The following is a 17,444-nucleotide window of genomic DNA, read 5'->3' as shown; positions in this document are numbered from 1 at the left end:
TTTTGAAAATATCTGATTGTTTTATAGATTCTCTGAGAAAATGCAACTAAACTTGTCTTCACAGGCCTGTTCTTTTCTAACACATGAAGCTTCCCACCTTCTGTCTCTTTTGTGAAAATGTTTATAGTATGCAAAGTTTAACATACTTAGTATTTTGGGATTAAACTATGAGCTGTGTTGTTAAACCTGTGCAGGGTCTCCGGAAGTTGCAATAACAGGCCAGATTCTGGAAAACTTACCCCCCATTGGAGTCTTCTGGGATATTGAAAATTGTTCAGTTCCCACTGGCCGCTCAGCTATTGCAGTTGTACAGAGAATTCGTGAAAAGTTTTTTAAAGGTCACAGAGAGGCAGAATTCATCTGTGTATGTGACATTAGTAAAGAGAATAAAGAAGTTATTCAGGAGCTGAACAACTGCCAGGTATGAAAACAGCATCTGCTTAAAGTGTTCTTACTTGAAAATATTTGTGCTCTATCAAATGTGTTAACAATAGTAATTCCTGTTCACTAAGTTTTTTTTTTTTTTGATGTTAACTTCTGTGTAGTTTTTCTGTGTGTTTGGTTTCTTTCAGTGAATCTAGTTTATGGTTTTATAAGTAGGCTTGGGTTTTGCTTTTTAATGCTGGAGATCACTATTCTCTGTGCTGTTTCTTAAAACTGAAACTGTGTTCTGTTTATATGTAGATTATTCTTTTATCCTTAGTTTTCACAAAGGATTTTGATTTCATTCTGTAACAAGAGGTGAGACATTTCTGGTATTATCCTTCAAATCTGTTACTAAATCATTAACCTAAGGGAACTTAAAGGCCAGGTGTATGTGTTTGTGGTGTGTGGGTTTTTTTTTTTTTTTAACATTTGTTAATGAATGCTACACTGATTAGTGAGGGTGTTGGCTGTTTGTGGGGGTTGGGGGTGGGGGGGGTTTCTTTGTTTTTGTTTTTGTTTTTTTTTCAAATTACTGGTGTTGATTGGGACGCCTTTACTCTAACATTCTGTTCTTCATTTGTACCTGTTTCTTGATATTCTAAGGTAGAAATTCCCCTTCCAACCCTTAAGTTGCAGATTTAATAGCGAGTCCTTTGTTGTCGGATGGTATTAGTCTGATGATATAAGATACTTGCAAATCATAGGTTGACTGTTTGTCCACTTATGTGAGGTAAAATGAGTTGATAGCAAGTACTGGATTTGTTTGTTACTGTTCTATTTCAAATGAGGACTTGTGGAATCTTTTGACGGTAGAGGCATTATACACTCTTAGAGAATACAAGGCATAAAAATTGTGTTTTTTAACTAACTCAGAACAGCACAAGTCATCATTAAGATGTTTCTGAACAACTAGTGTTGAAGGTCGTTGCTCATTGGAACAGTTTGGGACCTGTACATTCAGTATTTCATTGCAAGTATGTGTGCATTCATTTATCTCAGTAGAAGCCACAGGAGTGAGCTTGTACTTTTTGTTAACTTTTGAAATTAAATTCAAGTTAGTATAGTTCACATTCAAGCTTTCCTTCAAAGCATCTCTCTGCTTTTCCACAGGTGACTGTTGCACACATCAATGCTACTGCAAAGAATGCTGCTGATGACAAGCTCAGACAGAGTCTTAGGAGATTTGCTGATACCCACACTGCACCTGCCACTGTGGTTCTTGTGTCAAGTAAGTGTTCAAGCCGTTGGTTTAGGGAGCAGAGTGTTCTGTTCCTCTCTTCAATGCTTTTGTATATGACAGAGTATTATGCTTCCCAAAGGTTGTGTTTAGATTCAGCTTTAAATGAATTGCTTAAGTAAGAATTATAGAATTCAAAGAATAGTTGAGATTGGAAGGGACCTTTGGAGCCCACCTGGTCCAGCCCTTCTGCTCAAGCAGGATCAGCAAGCAGGGTTGCCCAGGACCATGTCCAGTTGGGTTTTTTGACTCTACAACCTCTCTGGGCAACCTGTTCCAATGTTCAGCCACCCACATGGTAAAGTAGTGTTTTCTTATATTCAAGTGGAATTTCCTGTGTTTCAGTTTGCCCATTGCTGCTTGTCCTGTCACTGGACACCACTGAGAAAAGTCTGGCCCCATCTTCTTGACACCCTTCCATCAGATACTTACACACATTGATAAGATTCTTCTCTGAGCCTTCTCCAGGCTAAACAATCCCAGCTCTTTCAGCCTCTTCTGGTATGTCAGAGGCTACAAGGCCTTAGTAATCTTCATGCTCTTCATGGAATTCACTCCAGTACCTCAGTATCTTTCTTGTACTGTGGATCCCAGCCCTGGACACAGCACTCCAGGTGTGACCTCCCCAGTGCTGAATAAAGAGGAAGGATCACCTCCTTTGACCTGCTGGCAATTCTTTCTAATGCAGCCTGGGATATTGCTGGCCTTTTTTGCCATGAGAGCACATTGCTGGCCCATGTTCAGCTTGTTCCCTAGGACCCCCAGGTCCTTCTCTGCAAAGCTGCTCTCTATTCTTAATGCTTTCAGTGTTAGCAAGGAAGTAATAGAGACAGTAAGTTGACAGACCTGTTTTGTTAAATCATCATTGGAACTTGATGTGTCCTGCTGAGTGTCATTAGGTATGCTTATAGAAACTGTCTAATGTTAGAAAGCTTCAGCAGGAACCTAATAAGGTAAAAACTCATTCAGTCTTCTTTATGGCAATCTTTCAGAATGCTTTGAGGAACATATATTTGATTTTTTTCTTCTTTTTTTTTTTTTATAATAGTGTACTATGCAGTTAAAAATGCAAGCCACTGAACTATTTAATTAGTGTATTGTCTTGGGTTCTTCCCTAAGGTTATAACCTGGTTTTTAAACTAAATAAATGTTTGTTACAAACGTATAAAGTACCAGTCTAATGCCTTTCCAATAATTTGCTGAAAGTTGGTATTAAAAAGAAAGCCCTTGCCTATGAGATTGAATGCTAATAACTGCTGATTTAAGTTACATCTGTTAAGAAAGCTAGTGGCTGTTAGTGCTCATTCACGGGAACTTAAGTGATAAATAGATCCTGTCAAATCCGGTCTGGGGTTTTGCTTGTTTAATCTGATTTCTTTTAAAAAAAAAAAAAAAAAAACACTTTTTGCATGCGTTTTCTTGTTTATTCTTCTTTTTTTCCCTCCTCCAGCGGATGTAAACTTTGCTTTGGAACTCAGTGACTTGAGACATCGACATGGTTTTCGGATAATTTTGGTACATAAAAACCAAGCTTCAGAAGCACTCTTACATCATGCTCATGAGCTTATCTGTTTTGAAGAATTTATTTCAGACTTGCCACCAAGGTTACCACTGAAGATGCCAGTAAGACTTTTATTTCTTATGCAACAAACATCAATGTGTCAGACCCCTTTATTTTTTTTTCTAATTTAGGTGGGGAATAGGCTAAAATTATGCCTTTTTTTAGTATAGCAACCATGTTTCTTGAGGCTGAGGCATAATGTCATCCACATACTTGTCTAGTGTGTCTTTTGGTGATTACTGTGTCAATTTGTACTTTCTACCTTAAAGTTGAAAGAATAAAATAATAAAAGAACAAAATAATTAACTAAAGAGTACAGTATTAAGGTCACATTCTTATGGCTTAATATTTTATCAGATGATGTAACTTACATGCTTTCTTTCACAGTGAGAAAGTAGGGTAAGAACTTATTGTATTAAGACAGTTTTGCGATGCTTTCCTAATGTAAAGAAGCTGTTTCTGAGTATTTTGCTGACTGTCCACAGGATTTTGTTGTTGTTGTTGATGCTCTCCAGATTTGCTCTTTTGTCTTTGCACAGCACTTGAGGCTTTTTCTTTCTTTGAAAGAACTCTTTAACGATGTGTTCACAGACATTTCTAGAGTATACAGAATTCTTGGGTAGTTTAAGAACTACCTTGCTATTGGATTTTTTCCAAACGAATTGAATGTGGCAAAAAAAAAGGGAATATGTGTCACCAAAATCCAAGTAAAAAATATTGTTCTTGAACACTACTCAGGTACTGTGATACGAGCAAAATCTTTCATTCTTTTTAAACAGGCGTGCCATACACTGTTATATGTTTACAACCTGCCAACAAACAGAGACAGTAAAAGCGTCAGTAACAGACTCAGGCGTTTGTCAGACAACTGTGGAGGGAAAGTGCTGAGTATTTCTGGAAGCAGTGCAATTCTTCGTTTTTTAAATCAAGAAAGTGCTGAACGGGCTCGGAAGCGAATGGAAAATGAAGATGTGTTTGGCAATAGGATTGTAGTGTCTTTTACTCCCAAAAACAAAGAAGTTAGTGAAACAAAAAACTCAAGCTTTGTTGGAGCTGAAAAGGTGAAGTCTCCCAAAAAAGTTAACAAGAACACAAAGCTGTGCCTCCTCAGCAAAGAGTCAAATGATCAGTCTTCCAGTACCAAAAGCCCTGCTGGGAGAGGATTACAGATGCATGGCTCTGTCATCAAACCCACAAATGTTAAAAGTCTACAGGTATTGTTCTCCTTTGCTTGTGTTCTTGCTTTTCCTCATTTTCCAAGAGTTACTTTTGTTACAACTTTATTTTTAACTTGTCAATCCTATTTAATGTACCATTGTATAGTGACTTTCCAGAGTGAGAGCAATATCCATCCCCTTTGAAAGCAGGCAGTGAGTTTGAGGGTGGTTATGCTCAGTTCTCAGTTTGAAAATATTGCTGCTATTTACAGAGTCTTGTATATCAGGTCACTTCTGACTTTTATATCGGTATTGGGTATGCATCAAGAGTATGCATCTGTTAGTGGCAAAGGAAGCTAGGGTAATTCTACACAGCGTAGCAAAGATATACATTTCAACTCTTTGACAATTTACTATTTATTTCTTTCACAAAAAAAAAACCCAAATATTCCTGGTTCTAAAATGCTAAGGAAAATGTAATTAAAAAAACTTATCAGCTAGGTTTCTAACTGAGGGAAACCCTCTGGCCAGAAATGTCTGATGCCTTTACAATGACTTTCCTCCCCTTTCATGTAGGAGCTGTGCCGCCTTGAATCAAAGACTATTGGTAGAAATACTGAAAACCAGCAAGACCACTTAAGAGAACAAATTCCTTCGCCTCAGAGTAACTCTAATGCAGCAGTTCCTGTGTCTCTGGCAACCAAAAAAATTGGAACAGGAGAATCAACCTATAAAAGTAGTCAGAAGTATGTTTAAAAATAGCAAGACCTTAATGTTGGCTACTTCTTTAATATGTTAATTCTGTGAAATAATGTGTTTTCTTTTTTTATATATATTTATAAATAGAAAAGAGACCTCTGCTTCCAGGAGTATTTCCAATTCCCCTGTAGATAAAAAAGATAAAGATGAAACTGTATTTCAGGTCAGCTATCCCTCTGCTTTCAGTAAGTTGACTGCCTCAAGACAACTCAGTCCTTTACTCATGTCTCAGAGTTGCTGGTCATCTCGGTAAGTATCTGTGTCATATTTGGGAGGTGGAGTGAGACTGTCCATGCTAGGCCACTTACAGTATATACATTGATTCCTGACATCTGCATATGGAATTGCATAAACTAAAAACAGTATTGCAATATACTGTGATTCATGTGGAGGGAAAAGCAAGCTAGTGCTGTATAATGGCTAGCAGAGGGTGGATATGAAATAAGATGAAGTGAACACTTTTTAAACAGGAGCTTACTGTGTCAATTGTTTCCTCTACATTTTGTCTTTAAAGCCTCTGAAAATCTTCACAGGCATTACAGATACCTTATTCCTCTTAACTTCAGTGCCTTCCCCCTCCCCCCCACCCCCAAGAGAATTTAGTGGACTTGGTGAAATTCCTACTAAGGACTTAAATATCTGTCCTTTTCCAAATATTAAAATCACTTGAATGAGTTTGACTTTGTGCAATTTACACAATTAATATATTGCATTAGCAATATATAAATTTGACACCAAGTCTTCTACTGATTAAATTGAGCCACTTTGAAATACAGTGTTATGAATGATTTCAGTTTCTCTCATAGGAAAGACTTGTCTTTTTCTCATGTTTTGCTTATGTGGTAAAATTTTGTTTGTATGTTTTGCATATGGTGTGTATATATATATGTACTACGAAAATGCCTTAAATGCTCTATTTGTGCACTTGACACATGTTTAGTCTGTAATTTGTTTTGACGTATATATCAGAGTTGTGCAATAGCTATTTTAGTTCATAAATGTTTTTTATTTTAACCAGGAGCATGTCTCCAAACCTCTCAAATAGATCATCTCCACTCACATTTAATGTAATAAATCATACCAGTGGTACCGACTGTCCTGATCCTTTTGCAAATGGTGCAGATGTTCAGATCAGCAATATAGATTACAGATTATCCAGAAAAGAGTTGCAGCAAACTTTACAAGAAATTTTCTCAAGACATGGCAAGGTAAAGGCTAAAATACCTTTATTAAATATGTCTTTTAGATAGTTCTTGTTTGCATACTTATGGTCATGTTTGTGGTCTAGCTTTAAATGAGTAGGAAGGGAAAACTATCCAAACATTACTTTTAAACCTTGTTAAAATGAAGTGTTGTGTATTTCCTCTAAAAAGACTGTAACATCACTTGCACTATCTTCATAGATCTGGTACTCTGAAGCTTTGTATATAAAATTCATAAGTGGCTCATTGGTCATCCAGGGAGGAGATTTAGGCTTTAACTGTGTAACCTTTTTAAGCTGTAAAACTGAATTCCTAACGTCACCTTAAAAAACACAGTAAAAACTGAGCTGCTATTTTGAATCTGTATTAAAAGTGATTAAAAAGAAGAATGGAGAGCGCAAAGTAATAAAAAGCAACTATATATAGGTCACTTCTATTTTAGAGTGAGCTCTAGGTGACGTTTTTCTGACATAACTTTCTGCATGGGAAGACGCTTGCATTAGAGGAATGCCATAGCCTTGCTTTGGCCAAGGCTCTCTGTTTAGTCCTTGTTTGCATTGTCCTGTTGGCCGTGCCTCATACTCGGTTCCCATTTGCATTGTATTTGGCTCTTGGCCAAGGCAAGGCTGTGATACTCCTGTGTCAGTTTGACTTGGGTTAATATTTTGTGATAAATGCATAAGGTTGAGTTCTTTCCTTACAGGTAAAAAGCGTAGAGCTCAGTCCTCATACAGATTACCAGTTGAAGGCTACAGTTCAGATGGAAAGTCTGCAAGAAGCGATCAGTGCTGTCAACAGTCTTCACAGATATAAAATTGGTAGCAAAAGGATACAGGTCTCATTAGCAACTGGAGCTGCTAGTAAATCTCTCTCCCTCCTTAGGTAATGAGCACTTTGTCATCTTTTTTTATTGTTATAGCGTGTATTTAATAGCAAAAGGTGAATTAAAATTCTGAGCAAAGGAAGAACAGGAAAATAGAGTAAAATCTCTCTGACCAATTGATCAAAGTGCATAAAATCCTACTAGGTTGGCAGTTTATAGTTTAGTAGCTATAGTTTAGTATAGTTTAGCATTTTTACATTGCTTACATCTGAGTTGCCTCTAGAGAGATTAGATCTTTTAATAATGTCCTTCTGTTGGATCTTCACCACTGCACTGTTTCTTTTACATAATACTGATATGCATCAGTAATTTATGTTGTGCAGCTGAGTTAAGATTACTCTTGGCATCTTGATTTCCTCTTCCTTCCAAGAAAGTGCATATACAAATCATCTGTTTTTGAGGATAATGTACATGTCTTAAACACTGGCATATTTTTAGTCTCCATTTTCTATATGGAAGATAGGAGCAGAGGGCTGACACTTGTGAGAATAAAAGTATTTTGTCCATTTCACTGTCCTCATACTGAAAGAAAAAATTAGGAAAAATGTCTTCATTTTTGTCACAAAAAGCTCCAGTAAAAATAGTGCTTGGAGTAGAGGTTATTCTCCTCCAATTATATAATTCTCGTAATTGTATAATTCACAATTTTATTTCATTCTTGACTTTTAGTTACTGTCTGCTCTAAGTTCTTACTATGATGACCATTCTGGTAGTTTCTGATGGTATAGCTTTAATGTTACTCTCTATAGATGCTCAAAATTTTACTGCCACATGAAAAATGTCATTCCTTCAGAGAAGTTTCCTAAATGAGTTAGCAGAAATACAATACAACTTGTACTCCACTGATTAGAAGTGTCAGCTTTCACAGTGCTGGAATGGAAGGGGATACAGTTCTCATTACTGTATTTATAGTTCATAAACTGCATCTCTAAATATCTCCTGAATTGGCCAAGAGACTACCTAGTTAATTCGAATGCAAACAATTAATTTTGTGCTAATATTAAAAATTTTCATTTATAGCTCAGAAACGATCTCCATTCTGCAGGATGCACCTGCTTGTTGTCTGCCTGTCTTCAAGTTCACTGAAATCTATGAAAAAAAGTAAGTTTTCGGTAGCATTCGTTCTTTATCTAGTAGCTTTTTTAATGGAATTTTTGTGTGGTCATTTACCGCAAACTATAGAAAATAATGGAATTGTGTATTATGTTTTTGCTATAAGATGTTGCTGTATACTGTTTATCCAGAGACAATGACTGTAATACTGGCATTCCTTAAGGGTTATATTTTCAGTATTTTACTTAATTTTTCTGCCTTAAGATAAATAGTTTTGTAGGTACCTTAACAACTTTCATCGAATAGTTTCTAACTTTTTTTTAATGTAAAATGCAGATTAATGTGTTCTCTAATTGAATTGAGATTTTATAATGTGTATTAATTTCATCTTTTTCTTTTAGATTTGGGCATAAGTTGATTGTATCAGATTTATATAAGCTAACGGATACTGTGGCAATCCGTGACCAAGGAAGTGGGCGGCTGGTGTGTCTTTTACCCAGCAGCCAAGCCCGACAGAGTCCTTTGGGATCCTCACAGTCACATGATGGTTCTTCAGCAAACTGCAGTCCTATAATATTTGAAGAGTTGGAATATCACGAGCCAGTTTGTAAGCAGCATTGCCTGAATAAAGACTTTATGTAAGCTGTGTATAAAATCTTACAAAATATTTTATTAATAACGACAGCATTTAATGTTAATAGGTATATTAAAGTTGAGGAGGATGTCCATAAAGCAATCTCCAGTCATTATTTATGTTTACAAGAATAAATCAGGCAGCAAATAGTGAGATGGCACAGTGAATTTTCAGGGCAGTTCTGGTGGATCTGTCTCTTCAGATAAGATTCATGAATTCTAGCACATCTGCCAAGAATGAATGCTTTTCAGCAGAAGCTGAAGGACAGATACAATCTTGTGGATATATAGGAGTGTTCTAGATACTTCTGCTAGCTTGACTTTTATTATGCAATTATAGCTGAAACTGATCTTTCTTCTTTATTTATCCTCCAGCTATCTTTAGTAGCTGGTGATTCATAATGGGTTGAAGATTTCATGAAACCATATTATTAGTTTTAGTCAACAGCGACCAGAGTGTATTACTAGAACGGTTGTTAGGTGTTTACTGTTCATTGGCTGGTGTGTGCGATTGTGTGGGGTTTGGGGGTTTTTTCTTTTCTCTCACCTGCTACATTTTTCCTGTGATAAAAATGTGATCTTCCAAATGTTGCTAGTCTTCTGTACATTTGCTCTAGCTGTATTCATTTTATGTGAGGAAGAGCAGGGGGAAGATGCTTGTGCTTGTACATGGTGGTGTGGTCACCTGCTATTGGTATATTGTATGCATGGAGTGTAACACTTACTATGGACATGTATATGTGAGCACATGCACACTCTGCTCAAACTGAGTACAGAATGAGCACATTAACTTGAACCTCTCGTTATTACAGTGAGCATGAGTTTGATCCAGATTCTTACAGAATTCCTTTTGTGATTTTGTCTCTGAAGACATTTGCCCCCCAAGTTCACAGTCTTCTACAGACCCATGAGGGTACTGTGCCTTTACTAAGGTAAAGTAGTTTAATTTAGGCTTGTAGTATAAAGGCTGATATGTTAAGTTTTAAAACTTTGATAGTTGTCATAATACTCTGAAGCTACTTCTTGTATAAAAATCCCATCTTGATATACAGTAGTGTCTGTTTATAGCAAATAAGTGCTATATGGAATTACTCCTTTCAGAATTCTTGCTCAGCAAAAAATTAAAGACCAGTCTCTTTAAAATGTGCATTTCATGCAAGAATTTTGTAATTTGTTAGGAGGCTATTAAAACCTCTTGCTCAGGAAGTATCTCAAACTCAAGATATTTAAGATAGTTGTTAAAAAGTGGTATTTTTGTGTTTAATGGAAGCTTTCTTTTTCCCCCCTTTTTCTTCTGAAGTTTTCCTGATTGTTACATGTCAGAGTTCAATGATCTTGAAATGGTGCCAGAAGGCAAGGGTGGTGTTCCTTTAGAACATCTTATTACCTGTGTTCCTGGAGTTAATATTGCCACTGCCCAAAATGGCATTAAAGTTATTAAATGGATACATAACAAACCGCCACCTCCTACTGCAGGTAAATATTTCTATTTAGAATCTTTTTTGAATTTAATCTCTTTCTACCAAAATACTTTGAGTTGAATAAATTAAATATCTAATTATTAAACTTTTATAAAGGGAAATGTAGCTTGATTGTTCATTTTTCTTCTGTGCTTTAGTATCAGCAATCATGAGAGATGAATAGTGGAAGAATATTCATGGTAGAATCTCAGTAATGTCAATCTTTATTTATTTTTTTTATTAGATCCTTGGCTTCTACGTTCCAAGAGCCCTGTAGGTAACCCACAGCTTATTCAGTTCAGTAGAGAAGTGATTGATCTACTTAAAAGCCAACCATCTTGCATCATACCTGTCAGTAAATTCATCCCAACATACCACCATCACTTTGCGAAACAATGCCGTGTGTCTGACTACGGATATTCCAAGTTAATGGAGCTGCTGGAGGCAGTGCCTCATGTACTGCAAGTGAGTTGAATGGCATCATTCCTTTTATCCCAGCGAATTTTACTTGTATCTTGAATCATCTGAACTGAGTCTGTCAGTGGTTGGCATTATGTCCAGTAAATGCTACGCAATTACTTCATCAACCTTGAAAGAGATGGTTAATTGGACCTCAGAGTATAGTTGTTTCCATACTTTTTCAGACAAGTTACTGCTGTCTTGTTATTTGTTCTTCCCACCCTCCCAAAAATAATTCTGTGTAAACTAACTTTATTGTATTTAATTTGAGCCTCTGGACTAAAGTTTGTAGTTGGCTTTTAGCCTGTGGCTAGTGCTTGGGTAAAAGGCTTCATTGTGGTGTTTATCACGGGAACATGGCAAACACTGTGCTAGTATGTTAGGCTGCTATGCATAGCTTGTAATTTGAGAAGGGTTTTTATGTGAAATAGGAAGTCGTGGCTTTTTGTTACCAATAAATAAATAATAATATGGTCACATTAGCTTATTGCTTTGAACACTAGTTGGCTGTGGAATTTTAAAATAACCAATACAAATACGTGCAACAATTGCAATAGTACTCTTGGAGGAAGCATTTCTTGATTTCTTGATCACATAGTCTTTATTGCAGAAAGCATATGACTTCGCGGCTGCATTTCCAAGCGCTGTCTCTGTGATGTTTTTATATTTCTAGCCTATATAGACTAGAACTGACTTCCAGCAAACTTGTAAAAGAACTTACTGTGGGTGCTAGAGACGAATGATCAAATAAAAATTTTTCTTTCAGATTCTTGGTATGGGCTCCAAGCGCTTGTTAACCCTAACACACAGGGCTCAAGTGAAACGCTTCACTCAAGACTTACTGAAGCTTCTCAAATCCCAGGCCAGTAAGCAAGTTATTGTGAGGGAATTCTTACAGGCTTATCACTGGTAAGTTAACTATAATGAAATGCAAACATGCAGGGCATATGCATCAACTGTGGTTTAAAAGAATTGTCAGCACCTTAGATCTTAGTACAGAACTATGACGATTATATTCCCTATTCACTGTGATGTGGAATTTCAAGCTTTTAATGTTTTTAAATAAAAAATTAAACTTTCTAGCAGACTGTACTGCTTTACTTTAGAACTAAGTTATTCAAAACTTTTCAAATTTGCAATGTATTGTGTTTCATTGATTCTATATGAAGCCATGCCTTTAAGTTTGGCTTTATTAAGCAGGTCATGGCATACTTGTAATATGAACAAGAATGATCAACTTCAATGTTAGGCATTTTTTTCAAAAGGAAACATTATTTTCTCAGCTGTGAAATAGATTGGTTCTCAATAAGCACTTTTACTTCATTAATCAGGTTTGGTGATAGTACAAGAAGGAGGAGGAGAAATAGCCTTGCTGTTGCCAGTAGTGTAACATACTGCTCTTATATTGTAAAAGGAGCAGATCTCTCTTTTTTTTTTTTTTTTTAAAGAACCTAAGATTGACACCTTCCTTAAGGTGAAGATAAAGTAGCAATCTATATGCTTTGTGAAAACCATAGCACTTTAGTACTGGATGTGGTGTACTTTAGTGCATGTGCTGTTGGGCTACGTGTGCCAACAGCTCCTTTTTGACTATATACACTTTTGGTTATACTTTCACTATTGGCAAAAATACATTATTGGTTGCTTCTTAATCTACTAAATGTGCATCTCCACTGTAGTCAACTCTAGCAATTTCTTTAATAAGAGTGAATGTGGACTACTCTTCCAAGAGGTCCCTGTCAAACTGGGAGAAAGGGGTGGCGGGGGAATAAAATCCCTTGTAATATATTACCTAATATTGTGGATCTTTTAAAAATCTGGTGTTTTCCAGGTTATGGTCTCTGCCTTCTCTTGAGGCCTCATCTTGTTTAAGATCATCTGTCTTTAACTTTTGAGCAAATATAGACCACAAAAAGTGTAGCCATATAGGATTAAGGGGATGTGTAACATAAATCTAATTAAATCACTTTTTTTTTTTTTTCCCCCAAGCTCAAGTTTTATGTTGTCCCTTACCACTACTAGTTTGAGGCATCCAGTGGTTGGCATATATAGCTTTTTCTCTCTTCCAGTGGCATATGAACCATCAGTGTAACTCTTACTTCTCTGGTTAGCATGGATAGGTGACTTGGTTTAAGAATACTTTTGTTCTTTTCTGTCTCTCATACACTGGTATTACAGGCAGTACGAAAATATTGCTTGTTTTCGTTGGGATTTGAGGCTTTCGCTAACAGTATTCTGTATAAACTCATATCTTTCTCATTTTTGGCCTAGATAGAATGCATTAAAACTTCTGTTATACAAATTTCTAATCCTTTTAGGTGTTTCTCTAAGGATTGGGATGTAACTGAATATGGAGTGTGTGAACTGGCTGATATAATATCAGAAATTCCAGATACAACCATTTGTTTGTCACAGCAAGATAACGAAATGGTAATCTGTATTCCCAAAAGAGGTATGTCTGTGTACTTTTTTCATTGTTGCCAAATAAATTCTTCTTTGAATATTTTAAAACTGTGTAACTGAAGCGAATAAAAGTGACTTGGTTATTTCTTTTCCTTGACAGTGGGTGTTCTTCATTACTGTGAACATATGCTATCAGGATGTCATAACTAAGGGGGTTATGAAATTCTAGCAAATACAGAATGTCAGCACTTTTTATAAAGGAATAGACGAGCAGGTGGCAAAACACATGAAATAATGCTAATACTTCTGAATATAGTTAGGCTTTCTGTGGAATGGTTGAAGAGGTCAAGTTGTTTCCACACAACACAAATATCAAAGTATTTGTTTCTTTTAAAACCTTCCAAAGTGCTGTTTGAAGTTTTAGACCTTAAACGTGTACGCTTAGTACAACTCTCTAATGGTAGAAGAAAACAGTGTGATGCAAAAAAGCTGCAAGTCAATCACAATGTTCTTTTTTTATATTTCCTGCTGTGTTTTAAAATAGATGTATTGGTGCTTAGCTCTAATGGCTTTTTGTTTTTTAATGTTAGAACGTACACAAGAAGAAATTGAAAGAACAAAACAGTTTTCCAAAGAGGTAGTTGACTTACTGCGCCACCAACCCCATTTTCGAATGCCCTTTAATAAATTTATTCCTTCTTATCATCACCACTTTGGTCGTCAGTGCAAACTTGCTTACTATGGTTTTACAAAACTACTTGAACTTTTTGAAGCCATACCAGATGTCTTACAAGTAAGTTCTTAAACACAACTGTGGATTTTAGCATTTTTCTGATAAGATCTGCACAACTGTTTGTTTAAACAGGAGTTATTTCTCATCAACTTTACCATGAGTTATGAACTGTGCACCTACATGTAGTGTTGGCCAGCTGTATTTTGGAAAGACTTTGATATAGCCATTTTAGTAAAACTGCCCGAAGCTTTTAATCGTATGCAGGCTAAGTTTATTGTTAGCAAGTTCAAATTATCCAAATTGGATTTATAAGATTCAGTTTATCAAAGTCAGACCTAAGCTTCGTTTCAATTGTGTTAAATTCGCTTGAGAAGAAAAAGGTAATAACTGAATATTTTGATTGCCTACTTCATGTCTTAGTTCAGAAGTACACTTTTTGCTCGCTTTGTAAATCTCTCGTGAGGTAGGTAAGCAAGCTTACATAGCTAATGGTTGCCTGAAAGTACCGAATTCTAGTTGCAGATCACATTTTTCATTCAAATTAGGTAACTCACTTTAACAAAGTATAATTTCTGTTTTGTAGGTATTGGAATGTGGGGAAGAGAAAATTCTCACACTCACGGAGGTGGAACAAGTCAAAGCTGTAGCTGCCCAGTTTGTTAAACTGCTGCGGTCTCAGAAAGACAACTGCCTTATGATGACTGATTTACTTACAGAATACAGTAAAACATTTGGATACACGCTGCGTCTTCATGACTATGATGTTAGCTCAGTTCCAGCTTTAATGCAAAAACTTTGCCATGTTGTAAAGGTAATTTCTTACTGTTGTAGTTTATTGCTTTAAAAGGTGTACTGTGTTGTATTAAGGAATATCGGTATTTTGTCTGTCTCAAAGTACAGTCTAAGTGTGCTTGATACTGTATTTTAGAAACAATATTACATTAACTTGAAAAAACAAATTTTCCAAAGGGGGTTTTACATGTAGCTTCTATACTCCTGTGATGATGTTATTCTATAACCTTTAAACTTTCTCTCAGAAAACTCATGCTAGTTCATCAAACTGCACATAAAACATTGTATTGTAGTACTCTTTAACAACAGAAACTGTATTTTCCCAGTTGGTTTCTGACTGTATTAAACGTATCATGATAACCATAGTAGTTCTCTCTCTCCTAATCCTTCACATTGCTTATTTTTTCTGTGATTTGAGGCTTTGACTCTGAACATAAATAATCGGTGATTTTATACTTCACTGGGAAAGATTGGTTACATTTACATAGACATGGGCATACTGTTCTAGTTGCTCCTGCTCTGTTATTCTAGCAAGTGTCCAGGCTGGAGCTCAGTTAAATCTAGCTGTCTTGGAAAATAAAGTAAAATCATGTCTACCATGTGGACAAAAGCTGCCCTACAGGCTTTTTTTAATATTTTAAGTCAAATTTTCTGTGTAATAAGCTTCTTTATCCTGTGTGCTTTGGGCTAAGTAGTATCAGATGCTGCTTAAGTTGCGCTCAAACCAACCCCAGCTACACAGCTTATTCATAGATTAATCTCTTTCCTGTCTCTAACTCCACTCCCAACTCCTTTTTCCAGGTAGTTGACACAGAGTCTGGCAAACAGATTCAGCTGATAAATAGAAAGTCTCTGCGGACTCTGACTGCCCAGTTACTAGTTTTGTTAATGTCTTGGGATGGAACATCCTTTCTCTCTGTTGACCAGCTCAAAAGGCATTATGAAACAATCCACAGTACTTCTCTTAATCCGTGCGAATATGGATTTATGACCTTAACTGAACTCCTGAAAAGTCTGCCTTATTTGGTTGAGGTATAAAGCCTTTTTTTGGGGGGGGGGATGGGGGGATGGGGGTTTGGGTGGTTTTTTTTTCCTCTTAAGGCATGTTTTTATTTGTCTCATATCTTGAAAGATATTGTGACTAGAGGATGCACTCTAATTCATTGTCTCTCTCCTTTTTTTTTTAATACAGGTTTTTACCAATAGTGCAGCAGAAGAATATGTGAAGCTTACAAATCTGTATATGTTTGCAAAGAATGTAAGGTCCTTGCTTCACACATACCATTATCAGCAGATTTTTCTTCACGAGTTCCCAGTAGCATATAGCAAATACACAGGAGAAGTGCTACAGCCTAAAGCATATGGGTGCAATAATCTAGAAGAGCTCTTGGGAGCAATTCCACAGGTGTGAAGAATTCTATTACTGAAAAATTATGCTGAGATTTCAGAGATTTCTGCATGGATTGAAAATAGTTACACTACTGAAGTTTCTGATAGTATGAATTACTGGAATAATTACCCCCTCTAAAGAGAGATTTTACCAGTTGTATTTTTAGTAGATGCTTCTGAGAAGTCTAGACTGCATAGTAACAAAAACAAAGTAATATTTTCTCCCTCTTATGTTTTGACCAAATCTTGCTTAAGAACTATTCCTTGTGAGGGCATGAACAGCCTTGGCATTTTTATCAAGTGAGGTAACCAATTTTATTTATTTATTTATTTTAAGAACCCCTGTACAATGTTGAAGCTTCACTTTGTTCAGGGTAGAGTGGTTCCTGGAGCGAGGAGCTGTGGGCCCTTGGCAGAAGCAAAGTTTTGCTATGGCATCTTGTTGTCATCCAGATGCATTAAAAACTAGGATAATTCTGTGACCCAATTTATGGCTATAAGCTTTTCCTTAAGTAAACTAATCTTTCTGGAAAGTAACAAAATGGAATTCTGCAATTTTATGTTTAAACATACAAAGTTAGTAAAATCGCTAGACCTATGCTTTGTCTTAGGCATCAATTCTTGTTTGAGACAAAACTTTTAATTGGTGATATAATACCAATTAGCAACATGATTTGGTATACTTCTAGAGTGCCAGTGCTAGGCTGGATGAAAGGCAGTGAGGAGGCTGCTTTAGGCTTTGAGGCTAGTGTGCTGTTACTAATTAGGCTTTTTTTTCCCCTCTGTAGGTGGTCTGGATTAAAGGACACGGCCATAAGAGAATTGTGGTACTAAAGAATGACATGAAAAGTAAGCCAGTTCAATTTTGATCTAGTATCCTAAAAGTGTTGTGGTGGGGTTTTTTTGTTGTTGTTTGTTTGTTTGTTTTTCCTTTCTTTTCTGAGGTGACTTTGGTAAATGAACCAAATGAACTTGCCTTTTTGTAGCTCGTTTTAGCTCACCCAGTTTTCCCCCTGCTGATCATGTGGATGATCATGGAAATCAGCTTGCTGACCATAATGGACATATTATGGAGATTCCAGGATCCACTTCATCAATGGAATTAAGTCTAGGAACACCTAGCAATGGTAATGCAAAATTGATTTGTATAATAAATCTATTTGCTCTTTGGGGAAATAAGCAGTAAGCAAAGCAGCATGGGGAAAGCTGTGTGAGTTGGTTAATCTGAACTTCTGGAGATGTGCTTCATGGCTTGAAAGCTGTTAAACTTTTTCCAGGGTATATAGTTAGGCATGTA

The 17,444-nt window shown here is 36.3% G+C and overlaps 1 protein-coding gene across 4 annotated transcripts in view; it reads left to right on the top strand.

Moving 5' to 3' along the window:
* MARF1 (meiosis regulator and mRNA stability factor 1) overlaps nucleotides 1-17,444 on the top strand; it is a 30,900-nt gene that overhangs the window by 6,641 nt on the left and 6,815 nt on the right. For 3 of the 4 annotated variants that reach the window (XM_067306222.1, XM_067306223.1, XM_067306220.1), the window contains exons 5-25: nucleotides 195-421; nucleotides 1,537-1,654; nucleotides 3,114-3,286; nucleotides 4,004-4,438; nucleotides 4,958-5,127; nucleotides 5,228-5,389; nucleotides 6,159-6,348; nucleotides 7,046-7,224; nucleotides 8,246-8,326; nucleotides 8,680-8,916; nucleotides 9,724-9,843; nucleotides 10,212-10,387; nucleotides 10,616-10,836; nucleotides 11,597-11,739; nucleotides 13,149-13,282; nucleotides 13,824-14,026; nucleotides 14,550-14,777; nucleotides 15,560-15,790; nucleotides 15,951-16,163; nucleotides 16,936-16,996; nucleotides 17,134-17,274. In XM_067306222.1, the coding sequence (XP_067162323.1) occupies nucleotides 195-421; nucleotides 1,537-1,654; nucleotides 3,114-3,286; nucleotides 4,004-4,438; nucleotides 4,958-5,127; nucleotides 5,228-5,389; nucleotides 6,159-6,348; nucleotides 7,046-7,224; nucleotides 8,246-8,326; nucleotides 8,680-8,916; nucleotides 9,724-9,843; nucleotides 10,212-10,387; nucleotides 10,616-10,836; nucleotides 11,597-11,739; nucleotides 13,149-13,282; nucleotides 13,824-14,026; nucleotides 14,550-14,777; nucleotides 15,560-15,790; nucleotides 15,951-16,163; nucleotides 16,936-16,996; nucleotides 17,134-17,274 (3,843 nt within the window). The remainder of the gene's footprint in view (nucleotides 1-194; nucleotides 422-1,536; nucleotides 1,655-3,113; nucleotides 3,287-4,003; nucleotides 4,439-4,957; nucleotides 5,128-5,227; nucleotides 5,390-6,158; nucleotides 6,349-7,045; nucleotides 7,225-8,245; nucleotides 8,327-8,679; nucleotides 8,917-9,723; nucleotides 9,844-10,211; nucleotides 10,388-10,615; nucleotides 10,837-11,596; nucleotides 11,740-13,148; nucleotides 13,283-13,823; nucleotides 14,027-14,549; nucleotides 14,778-15,559; nucleotides 15,791-15,950; nucleotides 16,164-16,935; nucleotides 16,997-17,133; nucleotides 17,275-17,444) is intronic. The other variant, XM_067306224.1, reaches the window with a different exon arrangement.

The sequence above is a fragment of the Apteryx mantelli genome, chromosome 16, assembly GCF_036417845.1.
Source record: "Apteryx mantelli isolate bAptMan1 chromosome 16, bAptMan1.hap1, whole genome shotgun sequence".
NCBI lineage: Eukaryota > Metazoa > Chordata > Aves > Apterygiformes > Apterygidae > Apteryx > Apteryx mantelli.
This window is presented reverse-complemented; position numbering and strand designations above follow the sequence as displayed.